The sequence below is a fragment of the Trichomycterus rosablanca genome, chromosome 9 (assembly GCF_030014385.1).
Source record: "Trichomycterus rosablanca isolate fTriRos1 chromosome 9, fTriRos1.hap1, whole genome shotgun sequence".
Lineage (NCBI taxonomy): Eukaryota > Metazoa > Chordata > Actinopteri > Siluriformes > Trichomycteridae > Trichomycterus > Trichomycterus rosablanca.
In genome coordinates this window covers 17,650,953-17,671,718 of record NC_085996.1, presented here as the reverse complement: position 1 = coordinate 17,671,718, position 20,766 = coordinate 17,650,953, and the positions used below count along the sequence as shown (strand labels likewise).

Sequence of the window (20,766 nt, the reverse complement as noted above, 5' to 3'; positions counted from 1 at the left end):
ATGCAGCGCACAGCTGAGAATGAAGAGGTTCTCTCGAAAGCTGGCTTTAGCTGTTGCTGGGGTCTTTTGGATAGCCGCATTGCTCTTTTTCATCATCCTAAACAGTCGGAAAATAACTGAGCAAAACTCAGAGCGACTGGAAAAAAAGGTAAGTGAAACAGCTAGAAATAGAACTGACATAAAAGGATGCTAATCCGGACACAGCTTTAGAAAAATCGTTTGTCAATAGCAGGAGGAATGTTATACTGTGCCGTGAGGAAAGGCTAGTGATGTCTGTGATACCATTTTAAACCGAGTGTCGCTGGATGAATCACAACCAGCCTTAAACAAACTATAGTCGCATACAGCCCTATTTGTCAATTTATATCGATAGACATCTTAAGTTAGTGTTTGCAGGTTGAAGAGCATCAGCTGTGCATTATCTCGTGCTGTTCTAGACATGGTTTTGTTGTCTCGGTTGTTGTTTTATTATGTCGTTTAATAAACAAGACTACGAGTGTTAAAAAAGGGCAAAACAAAAAAAATTCCGCTGTAATTTTCGCAACTGCCATTCTGCGTGCGGTATTGATAACACTGGTCAACGGAGATTTTGCTTCTTTAACACTACTGGGTGTATCTTTTGTATTTTAAGCTTCTGTTAACGATAATCAGTCTTTTTAAAATATTCTATTTCATCTATTTTTCCCACATTCTCAGTCTGACTGTATATATCGTCAATAAATGCTATGTCTTGTAGAGGCAAGCTTAGGCATGCAGTTAATTTTTAAAGATAAGGCACGTCTGGACATGTCTATGCAGTTCTGGCCGCTGCCTGCAGAGGCTATACCTACAGTATATGTGTGATATCGGTTTGAGTGTATATGTTGATGCGCTGGTTCTAATATCCAGGACTTTATTTAGGTTACTTAAAATCTAAGCAGCTACAAACTGTACAAACAAATTAGTGGCGAGTACACGCTTAAGTCTGAAAGACGAACCATGGCAGCTCCTGTAGGCTGTACTTTAGTTGTTAGATTGGTGATTTGGCTCCTCACATTTGTTGTGCAATGTGTGCTGTGTATCTTAGAGCTTGGCTGAGAGGTTCCCAGACAATGGCGTTTGTAGGGCTGGACGATATGGCTAAAATTTATATCACGATATAACTCCTAATTTCGGTCGATACGATATAATTCCGATATCGATATGAATAATACAAATGTCAGAAAAACTGCCAGGAACACCAACATTGAAAGGCTGTACCTGCGAACCTCTGAAAAATTTATTTGCAAAGTCTATGAAATCTCACCCTTTACAACTACATAATATTTTAGAAATAATAATAATAATAATAATAATACAAATAAATTAGCTTTCACCTTTTACTTGTATTCAGCATTTGTATACAGACAAAAACACGACATCATTCTCAAATAAACATAAGCTTTGACAATATATAATATAATATATTAAAATATGTCTTAACCAGAGGTGGAAAGAGTACTAAAATATTGTACTCAAGTAAAAGTACTATTACTTTAATGAATTTTTACTTAAGTACGAGTAAAGTTACTAGTCTAAAAATCTACTCAAGTAAAAAGTAACTCATTTAAAATGTACTCAGAGTAAACTTCACTTCGTTACTTTATTAACAGCAGGGGGGGGGGGGGTCTCTTCTGTGTAATGCAAACAGGACAAGTGGATATAAATCTCACAATAGTTGTTTTTAAAACATGTTGATACAACATTTAAAACATTTAGGGGTGTGTAATGTGTCATTTTAGTCCCATAAAACTTTTTTAAACTGTATAACCACTAGTGATGTGTCGTAGAATTATTTGAATCTATTGAACGCTTTAAACTGAAATAAAGGAATCGATTTGCGCTTCTGGGAGTCGTTATGTATATATACGGCTCTTTAAAAGGAACCGAGACAAAAGATCCGACTCCCCGTCGCAGAATTCACTGCAGCAGTTTCCCAGATTTCTTTAGCGTTTATTATTTTACTCAGTAACGGATCTTATTTAAAATGTAGCGAATTACAATTCTTAATACAAAACATACGTAAAAGGAAAATTACAGGCTGTGAAATCTACTTTAAAAAGTATAAGTACACAAAAAACATAAAAGTACTGTAGCGTCAGTGGGAGGAGCCGGCAAGGGCTATACCCAGAAAGCCTTGCGGCCGTGGTATCCAGGCTTACCGTCAGCGTGTATCCCAGTGTGGGAGCCTGGGTGGCTGCGGTGAGGGCTGGATAGGCAGATTATATGTATGTCTGATGTATGAATGTATGTGAGTATGGATGAGTGTACGTCTTAAACCACTGAGAGAACTGCCAAGGGCAGCTCACTCGAGGCCCCGACGCTCGCCTTCCTGCTCGCCGGCGCCACAGTACACTCAATGACAGTAACGCGAGTAAATGTAAATCGTTACTTTCCACCTCTGGTCTAAACTAACTTTAATCCACAACATGGACTGATTATTATTTGTATGTAAACATTATCGAACAAAAGTGCTCAACCAGGATAAAGAATATAAAAAGTGCTTAAGAGTTGCTGCAGAATTTGCTGCAGCAAATGTGCTTGAAGAATACAGAAAAAAAGAGTCTAGTCTTTCCTCTCTTATCAACTATTTCTACTGCTTCTTTTTAAACTGTGGATGCTCGTTCACTCACAGCTGTTGAACTCATTTAGCCGCTAATATCCACCGTGTTGTAGCGGAGTGTAATCAGAGCGGTAACGCTGGCTTTGTGCCTGTGGCGTACTTCATCACGCACTGACGTATGCTTATCGATCGAATTTGTTTAAAAATCATATCACCGTTATTGAAACATTTTCTATCGCGATATATATCGATATCGAATTATTGTCCAACACTAGGCGTTTGCTGTCCCAATGATGTAGCAGGACCAGAAGAATGACCAACTTTTACTTCTGGCTTACCAATGTCTCTCCGCCAACAATAAGAAGTCCACTGAATATCCCAATCTGCCTTTAGCTATTAGACCAGTGCCACATGATGGCAGTCTTCCAGTACCAAAGCCACCAGAGACATGGAGCCTAGAGGTAGCAGCAGATGAAGATGTTGCAGAAATGTTGAGTCATAAATGGAGAGTAATGCTGATTCAAACTTTGAACCATCTGGTGAGCCTCATCTAATAAGTCTGAGTCTGAGCTTAATGACTTGGTTAAGGACTTAGGTTTGTCAAAAGCAAATGTATAGTTATTGGGTGCAGGACTTTAAGGATGGCATCTGCTGTCACCTGGTCTTTTGAAGCCGTCAAGAGGAGTTAACAAAGTTTTTGCACAAGTGGACAACCTGTGCTTCTGCACCAACATTGATGGGTTGTTCACAGCTTTTGGGTTGTGAGCATGAGCCGCACAATGGCGTCTCTTTATTAATTCATCAGTGTTAAGCCTCAAGGCTGTCTTGTTACACAATTACAATTGCAATGTCCATTCTTTAGTAGCTGTTGGTTATGCTGCTTATATGACGGAAACATATGAGAACATTAAATTGTTGTTAAAAACATCAAGTACAGCAACTACAACTGGAATATCTGTGGAGATTTAAAAGTAGTGGCACCGATGCTTGGATTGCAGCTCAGATATACAAAGTATTGATTGCAAATGGGACAGCTGTGATAAAGAGTCACATTGCACTAAAAAGAACTGGCCAATTCGTCAACTGTTGACCCAGGGCAGAAAAATTTAGTCAATGAAGATATTTTGCCTTCACTTCACATAAAACACGGGCTGATGAAAAATATTTGTGAAACCAATGAACAAAAAGTGAGAATGTTTTTGTTATTTGAGAGAAGTGTTCCCAAGAATAACTGATGCTAAGATTAAGGATTTTTGTGGGTCCACAAATCCGACACATTATGAATGACAATCAGTTCGAAGAGCTGTTGGTGGGACCTGAGAAAATCTTGGGAATCTTGGGAAAGCTTGGGAATCATTCAAGAATGTTGCTGAAAATTTCCTTGGCAACTATCAAGCTGGTTGACTGTTGCTGGACACTAATATAAGATGCACCGGACGTTGAGTACAAATGAAAATCAGCAGCAAAACACTTTTACCCAGTTAAACTGATGACACATGTAAGATTTGAATGCTCTATAATTAGTAAAACCTAATCCCATGTTTCTCAAAATATCTACAAGATACAGACAATCAGAAACTTACTCTGTGTTCAGCTTGAATGGGTCTATCACAATCACCAACAAATTTCAAGGAAGCAAACTGTATGCAGGAACTGCTGTATGCAACTACATGCAAAGTTTGTTAGCTAAACTTTTTCGACTTTAGATTAATCTAAAATGTAACACATATTTGTACCCAGGACATAATCAATAAGGCCAGCTTTTGCCCCATCGGTTGGTGATGTTATATTGGAGACTTATAAGTTCTACTTTACAGTCGGTGCTCCTAAACTTCACATTAAGGTTCAATTATGCTTAAATTGGCCATGGACGTCACTCAGGTCTCCTGCTGTTCATCAAACCACCTAAATAAATTTAGTAGTATGTGAAGTGGTATTAATATCCTGAACTGAGTGTTGGGTCAAACCCAACTTTGGCCTTCTCCAAACAATACATCAGACAATATAAGTTGATTACATTGTCAAAGCTATATGTCACGGGGAGTGTCAGAGTTTGGTTTTCTGTTGGCTCATGATGCCAGCATACTTTAGAGGGAACCTCCTTGGATAAGTAAGCTGCCCCAGGGATGGCATGACGACCCTTTTTTCTGGAGCAGGCCCCACAGTTGGACTCAAGATAGGCGTGGGCTGTGCCAGTTGGTGAGGTGGGTTGCCGCTTGTGCATTGCCATCCCCAGATTTTTTCTATGTTTTCTCTTTTTACAAAAACTTGTCATAGGCGCTTTGAGGAGCTTCCCATATTATGACAACCAGTTTTCATTTCTACTCTGTCCCCTTTTCTGTTGTGAGCTGGGGGTATTTCATTTATTTTGTTTCATTTGTTTCTGTTGTTTTGGCCACCTCTTTATTTTCTCGCTACCCTTTTTTGTTTTTGGCTTTTCTTGTATACAAGGAGGTATTGTATGTCATGGATACTCTTAATGACTAAAATTAGAATATGGCTTTTATCCAATCATAAAGGATTTTTATCCTAGTAATCAGTTTATACTTACACGGTTTACTGTATGCATGCAGAACGTCAGTGAATGGTGCCTCATGCTGTTTGTCCCTGCATGCAGTGTTTGGAAGATTAAAAGATATAACCACTAGAGGGCAGAATGACAGATTTTTTTTTTCCAAACGTAAAAATGAATATTGTAGCGTCGCCACTGGGGGGCCGGCACAGGCTTTACCCAGAAAGCCTTGCGGCAGTGGTGTCTAAGCTCACCGTAGCCGTGTATCCCGTTGTTGGGAGTGGGGTGGCTGCGGTGAGGGTTGGGTAAGTAGCCTTTATGTTTGTCTGTTGTATGAATGTCTGTGTGTATGAATGGGTGTCTGTCTCTAAACCACTGAATGAACTGCCAAAGGCAGCTCGCTCGCGGCCCTGACGCTATCCTTCCTGCTCGCCGGCGCCACAATATGAATATATTAACAATAGACTGTCAATGCAGGGCAGCTATCTTGCACATTTTAAATTTGATTTCTGCAACACATTCCCAAAAAGTGCTTACCACTGTACCAAACAAAACTAAATAATTGTTTGGGGACTCAAGAAACGAATTTACTAACAATGTTAACTAACAATGTTTTAATAAAGTCTTTAAAATTGCTCATTTAGGAACATTGTTCTTGAAGAATAATTTGCTACTCCATTTTTAGCAGACTGTGAACCTTGACCTAACCTTGTTTATAAAGCACAAGGCTTTTTGGATGCTTCTTTTGTTTCTTTTGAACATTTTATTAATTTTATTTTAATTAGGCGGGTTACGCCTTACCAAGGAAGTAGCTGGTATAGCTGGTATCTGCAAGACTGGTTAGACTCAACCCAGTATGCAGGATGCTTAACCAAGGCAGAACAATACTGTGGCAAAAGAGCAGACAATATGCATAAGAAAATACATAACAGAGCACATGTGAAAATATATGTGCATGAAGAAAAAATAATGCTTTTTATCAGCACAACCTAACAACTTGGTAAGTGAAATAGCAAAACTGCATACAAGCTCATTAATTGAAAAGTAGTGATAGTACCTTGCTTTTGGAAAAGGATTTACGAAATAATGTTTTATGCTCTCTCAGAAAAGCTGATTCTCACAATTTTTAGATCCTTGAGCTATAACACAAGTTTAAAAGTGCAACAGGAGGAATATCCATCTAAACACAGATACATGTGGATGCTTTCAGAGTGAATCTGACGGTTATTCCACACAAATGCAGATTTGTCTCATATTCGCACTTTGATGACGTTTTACCACACCGCTCAAGCCAGCCGCTTACATATTATATACAACTTACATATTATATATAATTACCTATGGTTTACTACTTAACTGATCTAATAATGGCTGCATTTGTTCCAGATCTTAAACACAGAATGGGATGATTTATTGGATGAGTTTGAAGAAAAGAAATATCTCAGTGCTCACAGGTGGAGGCCAGGCCAAGATCCCTACAGCCAGTATGCCTTTAACCAGAGAGAGAGTGAGAGGATACCCACCAACAGAGCACTTAGAGATACACGCCATTACAGGTAGGCTATTTGCTAGCTTATGACTTTCTTGCTTCTTGTTTTCAACAGCTAGGAAAGGAACTAAGTCCAGTAAAAAGATTCCATTATCTTCAAAATTACTGGCACTCTCGGTTAAAAAGATAACTTAATCCTACACTTTTTACAAAATGTAACATAACAAAGTAAATGTATTTTTACTTTTTAAGCATACTAAAAAAATGTTTTTAATAAAAACATAAATTACAATTATTTGCACCAATGTATTTAATATTTTGTTTAGGGTCAGGGGCCAGAAATAAAAATGGCAACAGCATTTTTTATTATCATTGTACCTATAGATGGACCGATTCCGATCGGGGAGGGGGGGGGGGGGGGGGTTAGCAGTAAATAAACTTAAAAAGAGCCTCACAGTAAAGATAAACCGGAGCAGCGCGCGTGTGTGTGTGTGTGTGTTTGTGCCTTTAGAAGAGACGCTTTGTTCACAGTATCGCTATAAGTGATTCATTGATTCATGAGTTGATTAGTTTTTATGTGAAGCGTAAGTTTCTCTTCTCAGTTATCTCTCCGTGTTTACTGTTATTAATTAAATGTCGTGGTTTTAAATAAACACCAGCTACTACAGAACATTTTGTGTGACTCTCTTACATTAAAAAGCTTAATTAAAAAGCTTAATTAAACTGCTATTACCACAGATCTGTAACCGAGTCAGACTCGTTCCGTCTAAGGAGCTAAACGTTTTCTAAAAGTTCAGCAGATGATCCTGAACTAACGAATTTGGTAATGAATAAACTTTTGCCTCGGATTGGCTCTGTAACGTCTTCTGTTCTCATCTACATCACAAGTAAGAACCGCTTACGATTTACCAAAGTGAACCAGGAGTTTATATAACGTGCTGATAGAATCGACTCAGATGTGACCGGGTTGAATAATCTTTTTAAAGTAAATATTACAATCAGCAAAATTACATCGTAAGAGCTTTCACGATGGTTTCTGTACGATTGTTGATGAATGGTGATGTGATGGTTGGTGCTTCATAGCTCAAAGTCTGGATCAATCTACTGAGCTGTTAACTTAACATGGTCTTTATATATCTCACGATCGGATCGGCTACTTTTAGGAAATATCGCCGATAGCATATTTTGATTAAAAATCGGCCGATACCGATTCGTAGCCAATCGATCGTCCCATCTCTAATTGTACCATTTTGCACATATGTTTTAAAAAACCCCATTTCCTGAAAAGATTTATAAAACGCAATAGAAAGAAGAATGTGTGATTTTGTTTTTCATTTTTCCCAAATTTTTCTTCCAATTTAGTCACATCCAATTACCTGATTGCATTTTGCAATGTTTTGCTGCTGCACCACCTGCATCGCCCAAGAATTTGTGATTTGTTATTTCTCCTAAAACTTTGTCGAAAAAAAAAAGGGCCGTTGAGTCGCAGACTGAAGAGAAATATCTAGCATGCTAAATATCTGGATATCATTTCTTTTTCCTTTTTGCTTTTATGCTTCACATCAGCGCACAAACAACTTTGATTGCTCGCTTATTGTTGACGTGCATTTTTGGACATGGTATCATTAAACCCCTCTTCACTTCTCGCGTTTGTTTTCATGACAAAACGTAGTTTGGGAGACCAGACAAACTCATCTGCGATTTCTCCTGATGGTAGATCGTGTAGTGTGAAACCCCCTATCGTCGATCAGTCATGTCATGTGAAAACCACAATGACTGAAAAGACTCCCGATTGCAAGAGATCCAGTCATGTAGTGTAAACTGTACAGCGATCTGAACAACTTGAAAGTCGTGTAGTGTGAACTTGGCATTAGAAAATCATAGACAAAATGTGGGTCGCTTCAAATAAAATTTGAAAAACCCTGGTTTAATTGATAAAAGCAGAAAGAAAAGATTTCAGTGTTTCAATTTTATTGTATTTTGAAAATATAAACAACTTTAGAATTTGATGCTTTGAAACACACTCCTTTTTAATAGTTTGAGAAATCAGTACACTAATTGTTGCAGCTGCAAGTGGTTTTCTATTATTGCTTGATATTAAATTTCAGCTGCTCAACAGTCCGTGGTTGCCTCTTCATGCAGCACATAAATTTTAATAGGAGACAGATCTGAACTGCAGGCATTCTGTGTCCACGACTGTAGGGCATACAGGAATGGAATCATTTTGCTGAAATAATCATGGACTTACTGGTAAAAGACATCACCTTGATGGCAGCGTTTGTCTATCTAAATCCCAATATATGCTTCCGTGTTAATGGTTCCTGCACACATATGGAAATCACCCGTGTCTGACTGATGCACCCCCATACCGTGACGGATGTTGGCATTTGCATTTTTCACTAATAACAGTTTAAACTAGACATTTGTTTTTTCCAGAAAACAAGCTGAACCGTGGATTCATCTGATCACAACACATTTCCACTGTCTTTTTGACCATCTGAGATAAGCCTGGACTCAGAGAAGTTGTTTCTGCCAATAATTAATGCTTGACTGTTCCTTTGTGTAGTGGAGTTTCAGGTTGCATTTACTTTGTTAAGTGACAATGAATTTCCGAAGTACTCCTAAGCCCATGTGGCTATATTTAGCACAGCATCATGACGGTTTCTCATGCAATGCTGTGAAAGAGCTTAAAGGTAATACACATTCAACAATGATTTTTGACTTTGCCCTTTATTGATTCAAATCTCTCCAGATCCTTAAATCTTTATACAATATTATGAGCAGTAGATAATGAAAGACTAAATTATTTGCAGACTTGTACTAAAAATGTTTGGCAAATTGATCAAAATGAATGGCAATTCTCTCCTGAAGTTAGGCACAGAGTGGAAAGCTGCAACTAGGGATGGCACTGATCCGTATCGGTATCGGTCCGATATTGGCCCAAATCGGATATCGGAAGGAAAAAAACGTGTAATCCGATCTGATGCTGTTGCTTAATGTAAATAACTCTTAATGTAAATTGCCATTGTTTGTGTGTAAAGCAAATAACACACGAAGATACGTTCCAACAGAGTGCTGTTTATTGCCAGCTCACTCTGCAACTGCTGTATCAAGGTGCATCTTGATGACATCATTAACATGTGCCACTGATCTACAACTCATCTGAAACAGCCATTCAGAAATTAAAACACACTGATCTACTTAAACCTTTAGCATTTAAAAAAAATCATCTACTACTGCCACAACTAAAAACACTGTTTAAACACAATAAAATATTGTGTTATAAATGATAAATCACTCACCTGAGATAAAGAAAACCTATCTTGTCCCGGCTTGGAGATATCTCACATCCTCAACGATTAATCCATTAGTGTTATGAAATAAAACAAACTACACCGTTTCCCGTTTAGCCACAGATGTCCTCTTTAAAATCCGGCAGGGTTTAATAATCTAAAAACGTGACAGAACTTTAACGGAAAATCTCAACGCGTTTGATCTTCCAATTGTAGACACTTTGGACGACACGCCATAAAGCGAGATGTGTCACATGAACAACAGCTCGAACGTAAGTTAAACCAAAAATGCTGCTAAATGTTCTGTGTGTAAAAGTTAAAATAAAAACAGCAGTTTTGCATAAGTGTGATGTTGTAGGTTATGTATTTATTCCTTTAGATAGCTAGTTTAACCGTGGTGCATTGAGACATGTATTATCACTGCTTAGTTGTTTGAGAGGAGAAATGACGTATCGGATTGGTATCGGTATCGGCAGATACTCAATTTGCAGTATCGGTATCTGACATAAAAAGTGGTATCGAGCCAGTCCAAGCTGCAACCCATCATTGCTAATAAAGACTTTTATACACAGACATGATTTTGTGACCTGTTACCAAATCACCTGTTTTTTTTGTATGTTGCAGGCATCAAATTTTAAATATGGTTTTGCTGGGGCTGAATTTGAGAGGCCTCTCCTCATTAACAGTTTGGTTTCAGTCCACCTTGATCACTCTTTCTCTTCTCGCCTGAAGTTAAGCTGGAATTATGGCACTATTTATGTGGGCTGCAGGCAACTTTATTTTAAAACAGCTGGTGAAACAATTTAATATTCCAGCACAGCCCTGCCTTCCACCCATCTAAGTGACGGAAAACTATTGGGGACAGGTACCAAAAAACTGCAAACCATAATCCTGACTCTTCTTATTGAGCCAGACCACAATGAAACTCTTTCTCTATATGTCATTTAGTCCCCTAGATACTCAGACAACATGACCCAGGCTTGACTTGACATTTCTGTTAAATGGCAAAATTATGGGACCATCTACTATTGACATTTTATACAAGACTTCAGTACTGTTGCAGTTACCCCCCCCCCCCCCCCCCCCCCCTCTCAAGGAAGCTCCATGTCAGATTATCTGGTCACTGGCTGCAGATTTAAGATCTTCTCAAGTTTAATGGTCAAATGCATAAGTGATAAAAAGATGCAAGTAGTCCTGAATTGGCCATAACCACCACCCGAGAATCATAGAGGTTCCTGGGATATGCCATCTACTACTGACGTTTCATATAAAACTTCAGTACTGTTGCAGTTACCCACCTTCTCAAGGAAGCTCCATGTCAAATTCTCTGGTCACTGGCTGCTAATTAAGAATTTACACCTCTCAAGTTGCAATTCCATCATCTGGCCATCATTTAGAGTCTTAATGGTCAAGTAGAGAAGCTGAATCAAGAGCTAGGCAGATACATAAGAAGTTACTGCAATGAAGGTTACTGCAACCAGCCACCCCTGGAACCTCAGTCAAAAGATGATCCCTGTAGTGGACAAGTGGTACTAGCAAAGTAGGGAGGGATGGGAATAGGCTTATGTTCAACTTAAGAGGGCCATCCGCTGACGAAAGACACAAGCCGATTGTTACCACAGAAAGACTACAAAACAAATTCTAGGAGTCTGGTTATCAACAAAGGACACTGTTACCCTTACCCCTCAAGTAACTTCCCATTCCCGTTTATTGGTCCATTTTCTGTTCTCCATCAATAGGGTAACTTACAATCTCCAACTTCCACCTCAACACAAAATATCCCTCATTCCATGTCTTTCTCCTTAGACCCGCAGTCACTGGCCATCTACATGAAGCCTAAAGACACCCCTCCACTTATCTTCATAGTAAATAGGGCCTACGCCTATGCTATGAGCCATCTCGAACTCCTTCGGGAGGTAACTCTAGTATCTGGTTGACTGGGAGGAATATGGTCCAGAGGAGCATTCTTGGTCCCAGCCTGAGATGTCCTGGACCCCTCTATCAGGCACTAAATAATGAAGTGATTTTTTAAAACAGGTTTTGTGAACAGGTGATTGTAATCATGATTTGGAACAAAAGCAGTATCCATAAAAAACGAGTCTTTGAGGAGCAAGGATGGGAAGGTGACCTTCAGTTTGTCAACAAATGCATGAGAAATTTTTTGAAATGTTAAAAAAACAATGTTCCTCAAAGAAAGATTGGAAACAAATTTCTTTCTCTATAGTTCATAATAGTGTTAAATGATTTAAGTAATATGATGGAATTTCGGGGCATAAAGGTGCAAGCCTAAGCTTAATACCCGTATTCTCAGATTCCTTAGACAGCACTGCTTCAAGAACCGTCATTCATCAACCAAATGGGCAAGAGATTACTTTGGCAAATCTTTGTCAAGCACTACAATACAATACAGAGTTACATTCACAAATACCACAAGTTCTCTGGGCTTGGAAACATTTGGGATGAACCATCACACAGTAGAAATGTGTATTGTGGTCAAACAAATTAGTACTTTACACTTCCCATGATGGCAGCATATATGTAGAAAAGAACATTAAGATTTTATAGCAACATATCTAGCTTTTAAGACATATTTTTTAACATAACAATGCAAAACCACCTGCTGCACACATTACAAAGGCATGGCTGCGGAAGACGAAGGGTACTGGACTTGTTTGTCTGTCTATCGAAATAGAGAATGTGTGATACTTTTTAAACCAAAAAATGCAACTGTGACAACTCTGTATTGTTGCACAATGCACACATTAAGATGTGTATGCAAGAAGAATGGGACATTGTGTAACCATTTGCATTCACAGAATTCAGAAGGTTATAGTTGAAAATTAAAATTTCAACAGGTGTTCATCCCCCTTATTTAAGCCATTTTAGCACTTTTTGCAGCATGTAATGCAGATGCTTGGTTCATTGTTTTGTGTGGATTTTCTTTGGTTATTGTTTGCCTCCTACCCACCAAAACATGCAGAAGGTGATCCTGATGTCCCTGATGTTTCCTTACATAAGATAGTAAGCGTGTAAAAGACTTTGTCCTTTGAGAAAGAGGGAGAGCACTTTCTCAAAAGGGAAAGTTTTACCTGCACTCGTGCAGATCACCTGAAAAAAAAAAAATAACAGAGATACCTTTGTGGTGAACCGCATAACTGTTTATGGAACAGTACAGCTGTTTGTAGTGGTTTAACCCTTTAGCGCTTGGTACCTGGTTCTTTGTCAAGCAGACCGTGTGTGCATAACAGATGGTTCTGTTATCTTATTTTTTTTCAGATGTACAACATTGCACTATGACAGTGAGCTGCCATCCACCAGCATTGTGATCACATTCCACAATGAGGCACGTTCCACTTTACTGCGCACAGTGAAAAGGTGAGTCTACCATAGTACATCTTTGGTACAAACTTTACAGTGTACAAACTTTACAGTGTAATCACAGTATTCAAATGTTTTATTACAAAAAATAAAACAATCAGAACGTCAAACATTTCTTATCCTATCTGATCTATAATAAATATTTTACGCATAAGTGTAAATGCATGTGTATCAATTACACTTTTAAACATATTGACATATAACAATTAGCCATTATAATCTCTCACTCCCCACAAGAAACAGAATAATAGCAGGCTAAACAGTTAAATATATTTCAAAAAGTTATTTGGTTAGTTTTTAGTTAAAGATATTTCTTAAAAGTGCATGAAGCAGAACGCTGATTAAAATGCATTAAATGTTGTAATAGTTACACAGTGACGTGTATGATAAGTTATGCCTGTAATACAGAATTGAGTTCTATACGGTAAAAAAATATGAATGTAAATGTTGTGACGACGGTGATGTAAAATAATGTAAAATAATTCAAAAGTCCAAACATTTGAGTGGGGGTTTAATGAGAACGCTACTTTTAATGTCACACAAGCTCAGTGCAAAACAACATAAGCACAGCCGGAGACGATAATTTCTGATATCTTCCGTACACACTTGGAAAAGTAGTTCTTGTGTGAATTACAAGGGCCGGGAAAAACTACGGCAGACACAAAAGTCAGAAGAGGAGACACGGCATAACGTTATTATTACTTTTTGCTCCGTCTTCTCAACACTTGTGATTATTGATTATTTTCTCTGTGTTATCACCTCAAACATTGAGCACCCCCACAACCAATCAGTGAGCTCCAACCGTCTACCACTCCCACCCCTCCCTCACTGTGGATGCGCGAATGTCTTAAAGTCTCAGTTTTCATGGTAGACCTTAAGCAGAAATTTAACGCTTCACATTTTTAAAATACCATTTTTAAATGCCGTCAAAATTTTTAAATACCGCGGTATACCGCAATACCGTCATACCGCCCAACCCTAGTGCTCAGACTTGCTTAATTGCTGTCAGTGGGTGTATTTTAAAGACAAACCCAAGCTATTACATAACACTGTTAAAAGAAAATGTAATATAGCTTAAACATGCTTATACCCCAACTGTCTTGGAACATGTTACAGCCATTAAATTGAATATTTTACTACAATGTGAATATTAGAAATATTTAACTGAAACATGATGAAACTTGCCTTCATGCTGCATTCAATTAAATACAGGTTGAAAGTCTCTATTAATTTACATATTTTCCACTATCCTTACAGATGTTACTACTGTGAATTTTTTTTAACTGCATGCTTTGGACACACGGCATGGAAATAATTGGTTTTCATGGAAAACAAGCAAGTTTTGCTGGCCTTTAGGTGTAAAATGTTCAAATGCAACAGAGAGTGTCTTTCCATTGTGGGGGGGATCAGCCATGATCTAGGGTCATGCTTGCCTCAGTGTTCTGGAAGCATGTAGATCCCGGAGATCACACCTTTTTAGCAGAGCAGATGATGTGCTCTAGTTGCTCTTCCTCTTTGCAATGGCAGCAGGGTACCGAATGGTGATGGAGAAGCAGAAGATGGACACATGGATGACTGTAATGCCTTTGCCAGGTTGAACCTTCTCAACTGCTGTAGGAGTTACATCCTTTGTTGTGCTGTGGGAGCTGATGTTCTGTTCCCACATAAGGTCCTGTGTGATGATGGTGCCCAGGAAGCAGAATGATTTAACAGTGGTAACTGGGGAGCCACACAGGGTGATTGAGTCAGGTGGGGTTGGGTCTTTTCTAAAGTCCACAATCATCTTAACTGTTTTAGGGTGTTGTTCTCCAGGTTGATTTTTACACACCATGACACCTAATGGTCAATCTCCCATTTGTAAGCAGGCACATCTCCATCAAAGATAAGCCCAATGATGGTGGTGTTGTATGTAAACTTCAATAGCTGACTGACTAATGGAGGTGCAGCTGTTAGTGTAAAGGAAGAAAAGAAGAGGAGAAAGAACACAGCCTTGAAGGAAAGCGGTGCTCATGGTCCATGTGTCAGAGATGTGTTTTCCCAGCTTCACATGCTGCTTCCTGTTTGACAAGAAGTCAGAGATCCACTGATGGAGATTCACTTATCTCTGATGGAGATGAGTCAGGCACATTCAGCTGAGCTTTTATGCAGTAGAGCCTAACATCGGGGTCTGTTAAGGATTTGAGGTGGGACAGAACACGGTGCTCAAAGGACTTCATGTTCACAGAGGTTAAGACGATGGGTCTGTAGTCATTGAGATTAGTGGGCCTTGTTTTTTCGGGTATGGGGATAATGTGGGGATTTGAAGCAGGTTGGTACATGTTTCCAGTGAGTTTTAAAGATGTCTATGAATACTGGGGACATGTGGTCTGCACAGTGCTTTATGTTCGATTAAGAGACATGGTCTGGTCCTGCTGTGTCGTCATTATGGTTTAGGGGTTTAGGGCTCCTAGGTGGACGACTGAGTATCAGCTCGGCCCCCTGCTGAGGTGGTGGTGTTGGAGATGGTGTATGGTGTTGGGGTAATGTGTCAGGAAGCTCCTTTTTCAAATTGACAGTAAAACTCATTCGGCTGTTGACTAGATTTGAGTTGTTAGTGGAGTGGGGAGCTTTTGGTGTAAGATTGGTGATCTGTCTGAGGCTAAAAGAGAGAGGTTGAGAACCTGAGAACTGCTGTTTAAGTTTCCCAGATTCCAATAGTTCTCTAACCGTCCAAACACGCTTGGAGCTTCTCTGTTGCTTCATTGGTCCACTTCTTGCTTTATTTCTGCCTGTATGTGAGTGACCCAAATCTGTGTGAGGAGCTGCAGTGTAACAGTGATCTAGAGTTTATCCTCTCTGGTTGGGCTTTTTATATGCTGGCTGTATTTAAGAAGTTTGTTATTGAGACTTTCTTTACTGAAATTGGCAAGGAGTCTGTGTTTGTCCATTTCATCCAAAGTATCTGGTTGGCAAGTGTAGGCTGTGCTTCATGCATGTCTGACTGAGGTGTGATGTACTGACCAAAATGAATGAAGTGAACTTACAGAGGGAGTTAAAAGGGTTTTTGTTTTCCCTGAGAGTACTGTGTCTGAAAAACTGGAAGCCTGACAGCTGCAGAGTTTTAATCCACACAGCCAGGTTTCAGCAAAACACAAATAGGGAGATGAACAAAAGTCTTTGTTCTTTCTCAGAATTAGCTGAAGATCCCACAGTGAGCGCACATTGGAGAGAAATATACCCCATAGTGGAGTGCATAATCTGCGCAAAACAATGTGCACCGACTCACTGAGGCAGCCATTTGTGGCACCATCTAGTTTTTTTAATAGGTTGCTAAAAACTTGTGAACTTGTGAAATCAGATAAACATCTACAAAACTGATGTTTTGCTTGACTTAGATAATGATTTTGCTATTTTCAAAGAGACTGGGCAAAATGCCATCCAAAGAAGAGCTGCCAGGCAAAAATTATTGCCAACAAAATGGGTCACAAGCCTTTTGGGATATTGTTTTGTGGACTGATCTGTTAAAAAAGACCTGTGCCTTATTACATCAGCTGCAATACAGCATTTTGCCATAAGAACATCATACCAGCAGTAAAACATCATTTAACTCACAAAAGTAAAATGAACAGATTTCCAATGTTTTGGTTGAACTACTTGATTGTATTTTGTAAACATAAGCTTTAAGTTTAATACCTGCAACACTGGGTCAGGGGGAAAGTTCTTGGTTTGCTGCTAACAACTTTATGCCGACTTTATGAGGAGTTTGTCAATCAGTTCAAAAGAAAGATTTTACAATGTAAGACTGCAAATAATTTAGGTATTTTACGATCTACTGGACATAATATTGCACAAGGATTTAGAGGATTTGGAGAAATTTTAGTCAGTGTATGGCCAGAATTCACTGCTGACCTTGTGTGTGTTGCAATTCGAATTGTTGTACAGCAATGTAGGCTAGGCCTCACTGATTGGCCTGCCTGCAGTCCAGATCTGCCTCATATTAAAACGTACAGTGCACAATGAAGAGGAGAATCAGACTAGGAGTAGGCAAAACCGACTTGCAAAATTAAATCATTAAGTATTTGTGAAATTAAGTTGGTCACTGAAAACACTGGAAATCGTCTCTTAGTTTTTTGTCGGTTGACTAATAGTTCAAGAGAATGAACAAATCACAGATTCTTGTTTTAATTGTGTTGAATTGTCTTAATGTGACAAATGGAAGATGTTTATCACTGTCATAAATAGCTTTCTTTTTGTGCCAAAAAATAAATGAGCTTGCAGGATGAATATTGTAGGTAAATTGTGTTATATATTATTGTAGACTATTGTTTTGGGCTAGCCCTTGCAATAATTACATTTAATGTAAAAAAACCCAACATTTTTTTATACCTTTTATTTTAAAATCTAAGGCAATGTCGATTTTGACATTCTATACCCATTAGCTGACATAGAAAGATATATAGCTTTGTAAAGATACTTTTTTTAATCAAAAGGACTCAAAATTTAGCTAAACATTTTAGAGCTGTTATTTCTTTTACTCATGTATGCTTACTTAATAGTGATGGGAATTCCGGCTCTTTTTTTTCTCTCGGCTCGGCTCACTAAAAAGAGCCGGCTCTTTCAGCTCCCAAGTGGCTCCTTAGATTTTTTTGTTGCTTAAATTAATTTATTACCAAATTACATGTAAAGTGAATTACTAATGTAAAAACATTGTATCAAATGTTTATTATTTAAATAGCTTTATTTACATACTCAACATGGAACAGAGTGCTACAACAATAAATTATAAAATACAAAAACAAAGACCCATCTCAATTAGACAAAAAGGTCTGATTGTGTATATTATTTGTAAATTTGCATCTAGAGTGAAACAACACAACATAAACAAAGCATCACTTAACAAATTATAAATGAAAATGTGCAAAACAAAAAGAAAAAGCAGTATTTGTAAGTCTTTAGTGAAGATTGGCATTCAGAAAAACCAAGGACCTCATCTTTGAGGGGTTGATCCTGTTTCTCCTTTATGTTATGATCTGCCCTGTTTTGGAAAAGATTCTCTCTAAGGGGACAGATGTTGCTACTTCTCTGTAAAAGGGGCTTCTCGTGTCCAAACTTTACTATGTTTCCTGTCACTCATGTTCCTCACCTTTCCAGCGTGTAATGTCTGGCTATGTAAAGCGCTGACTTTTCTCTCTCTCTCTTTCTCTCTCTCTCTCTTTCTCTCTCTCTCCTGTTCGTGTGCTCACTGTATGTGTGTGTGTGTGTCTGTAACCCTCCTGCTCAGTGTAAACACACAAACGCCACTACTCATCTTGACCAATCACGTGCGGCTTTGTATAAGGCTTTAAATTTATTTAAACGTCAAGAAAATGATATTTAAAAATGGCATACTGCCCAATCCTAATCCTGCATGTGTTGATTTCTTTTTGTCAGTGTACTGAATAGGACACCTATGCATCTGATTCATGAAATCATTCTGGTGGATGACTTCAGTGTGGACCGTAAGTAGCAGCATTTAACCTGCTTATTTTAACACATCCATATTAAACATTTCTTAAACAAATAATAATAATATAAAATTAAAAACTTTAAATGATCTGATATGCTTGTATGCATATTTATTGCTTATTAAAGTTTCTTTTTTAGCAAATGACTGCATTCTTCTTACCAAGTTACCCAAAGTAAAGTGCATTCGCAATGATCAAAGAGAAGGTATGTTCAATGTTTTACATTATTTTTATTTTTATTAAATTACTTGGTAACTAGCAATCCAAAATGTTAGATTGACAGTGGAATTTCAAATTTGTCAGACTTATTTCTGTATTGGAAATACCTCACTTTTCTTTTGCAGCCAGCGCATTCTAACATTTAAAACAGCAATTAATTAAATGCTGAAGTCTGGCATGTCCTTCTTCTCTGCGTGAGTTCCTGCTTTCCTCCCAAAAACATGCAGAAAAAATAATTATATTTTACAAATTGCTTCTAGGTAAGTGAATGTGCATGGCCCTGCAATTGACTGGCACCCTTTCCAAGGTGTATTCCCATCATGCGCCCATTTTTCCCAAATAGAACTGGACCAGGATGAAGACAGAAGTGAAATAAAATGTATGAATGAAGTTGTCCTGCAGTGTAAAACACATTGAAAATGTTTTCTTTTGTCAGTTTATTAGGAAAATGAACAAATCAGAGATTTTTTTTTTTTTTTTTTTTCATTTACATTTTTGGCTTTTAGCAGATGCTCTTATCAAAAGTGACCTACAGTCAAGTGCATTTCAGAGGTTGCGTGGTACAGAGCTGGGTTTTATGAGTTCTCCAGGGTAGGTATGAGTTTCTCTAGGGTGCCTGGTCCATTTTTGGCTTTGGAGTAGGGCTGGACAATATGGCTAAAATTTATATCACGATATAACTCCTATTTTCGGTCGATACGATATAATTCCGATATCGATATGAATAATACTGAATAAAGCTGAATACACCACTGAATTAGTCCTTCCTCTCTTATCAGCTATTTCGTCTGCTTCTTTTTCAACTGTGTACAGTGGCGGAGCCAGACAATTTCTATATGGGTGGCCAGACTGAGACCATTGCTCACACAGGGGTGGCACAGAAACTGTCTGATACCTTATTTTTTGTATGTGGCAAGTGGCTGTTGATCTAGTAATGTTTTGGTCACTCACTTGTTTACCTATACAGGCAGTGAATGTAATGTAGAATTACATCAAGCCTAGCATAATAAGCTTTTTATTTTTTTTCTCATTTTCCCTGACAAGTGAAAAACTAAAATATAGCCTATAACCTTAACATTATGAGGAAGAATTTCAAAGATATTCCTTTGCAATAATTGATCATTTGACTTCAAACTTGTGTGTACTGATGAGACTCATTTGAACCCCAGAACATGCTAGTGTGAATGCATGGAAAACAAATTTTAATTTTCTTTCAAGAATATGATACATTCTGACCAGCACTATTAAGCCAAATCAGCATTGATTTGCATACTTTTAATAGCCTTCTACAATGCTGGGGCTTCTTAAAACTGAATATTTTTTTGTTAAATAGAAGTGTTATTTAAATTCCATTAAATAGTTTTTCGGAAACAAAAACGCCCAATTTAGAGGAAAACCGCCCAATCTGGCAACAGTGGAACACGCAGAGCCCGTTGGTGCCTTTACTCTTAGCGCGCCACAACTAATAAGTATTATAACTTAGTATAACTACTAAGTATCATTAGTACTCAGTAGTAGTACTTCTTCTGTAATTGTGTTGGTGGTTGACATTTATGTTGAGTGTATTACTGCACTGTTTTGATGGAGAACTACTTAAGGTTTGCTGTTGAATTGCGTGCAAAAATGCTTCCGCAAAAAAGTAACACCGGCAAAGTTGACATAATATATATTGTTTAAATTTGTTTAAAAATCATATCACCGTTATTGAAACATTTTCTATCGCGATATATATCGATATCGAATTATTGTCCAGCACTACTTTGGAGGCAAGCGTTGTTGTTTCAAACTGAATGTGGGCAGCTACAAGATGC

General features: G+C 38.2%; 1 protein-coding gene across 2 annotated transcripts in view; it reads left to right on the top strand.

Annotated features, from left to right (window-relative positions):
• Positions 1-2: 2 nt before the first annotated feature.
• The window catches only part of galnt14 (UDP-N-acetyl-alpha-D-galactosamine:polypeptide N-acetylgalactosaminyltransferase 14 (GalNAc-T14)), a 62,401-nt gene continuing 41,637 nt past the window's right edge, over positions 3-20,766 (top strand). For both annotated transcript variants that reach the window (XM_063001197.1, XM_063001196.1), the window contains exons 1-5: positions 3-148; positions 6,480-6,649; positions 13,152-13,250; positions 18,663-18,730; positions 18,876-18,941. In XM_063001197.1, coding sequence (XP_062857267.1) covers positions 20-148; positions 6,480-6,649; positions 13,152-13,250; positions 18,663-18,730; positions 18,876-18,941 — 532 coding nt within the window. In that variant the 5' untranslated portion in view covers positions 3-19. The remainder of the gene's footprint in view (positions 149-6,479; positions 6,650-13,151; positions 13,251-18,662; positions 18,731-18,875; positions 18,942-20,766) is intronic.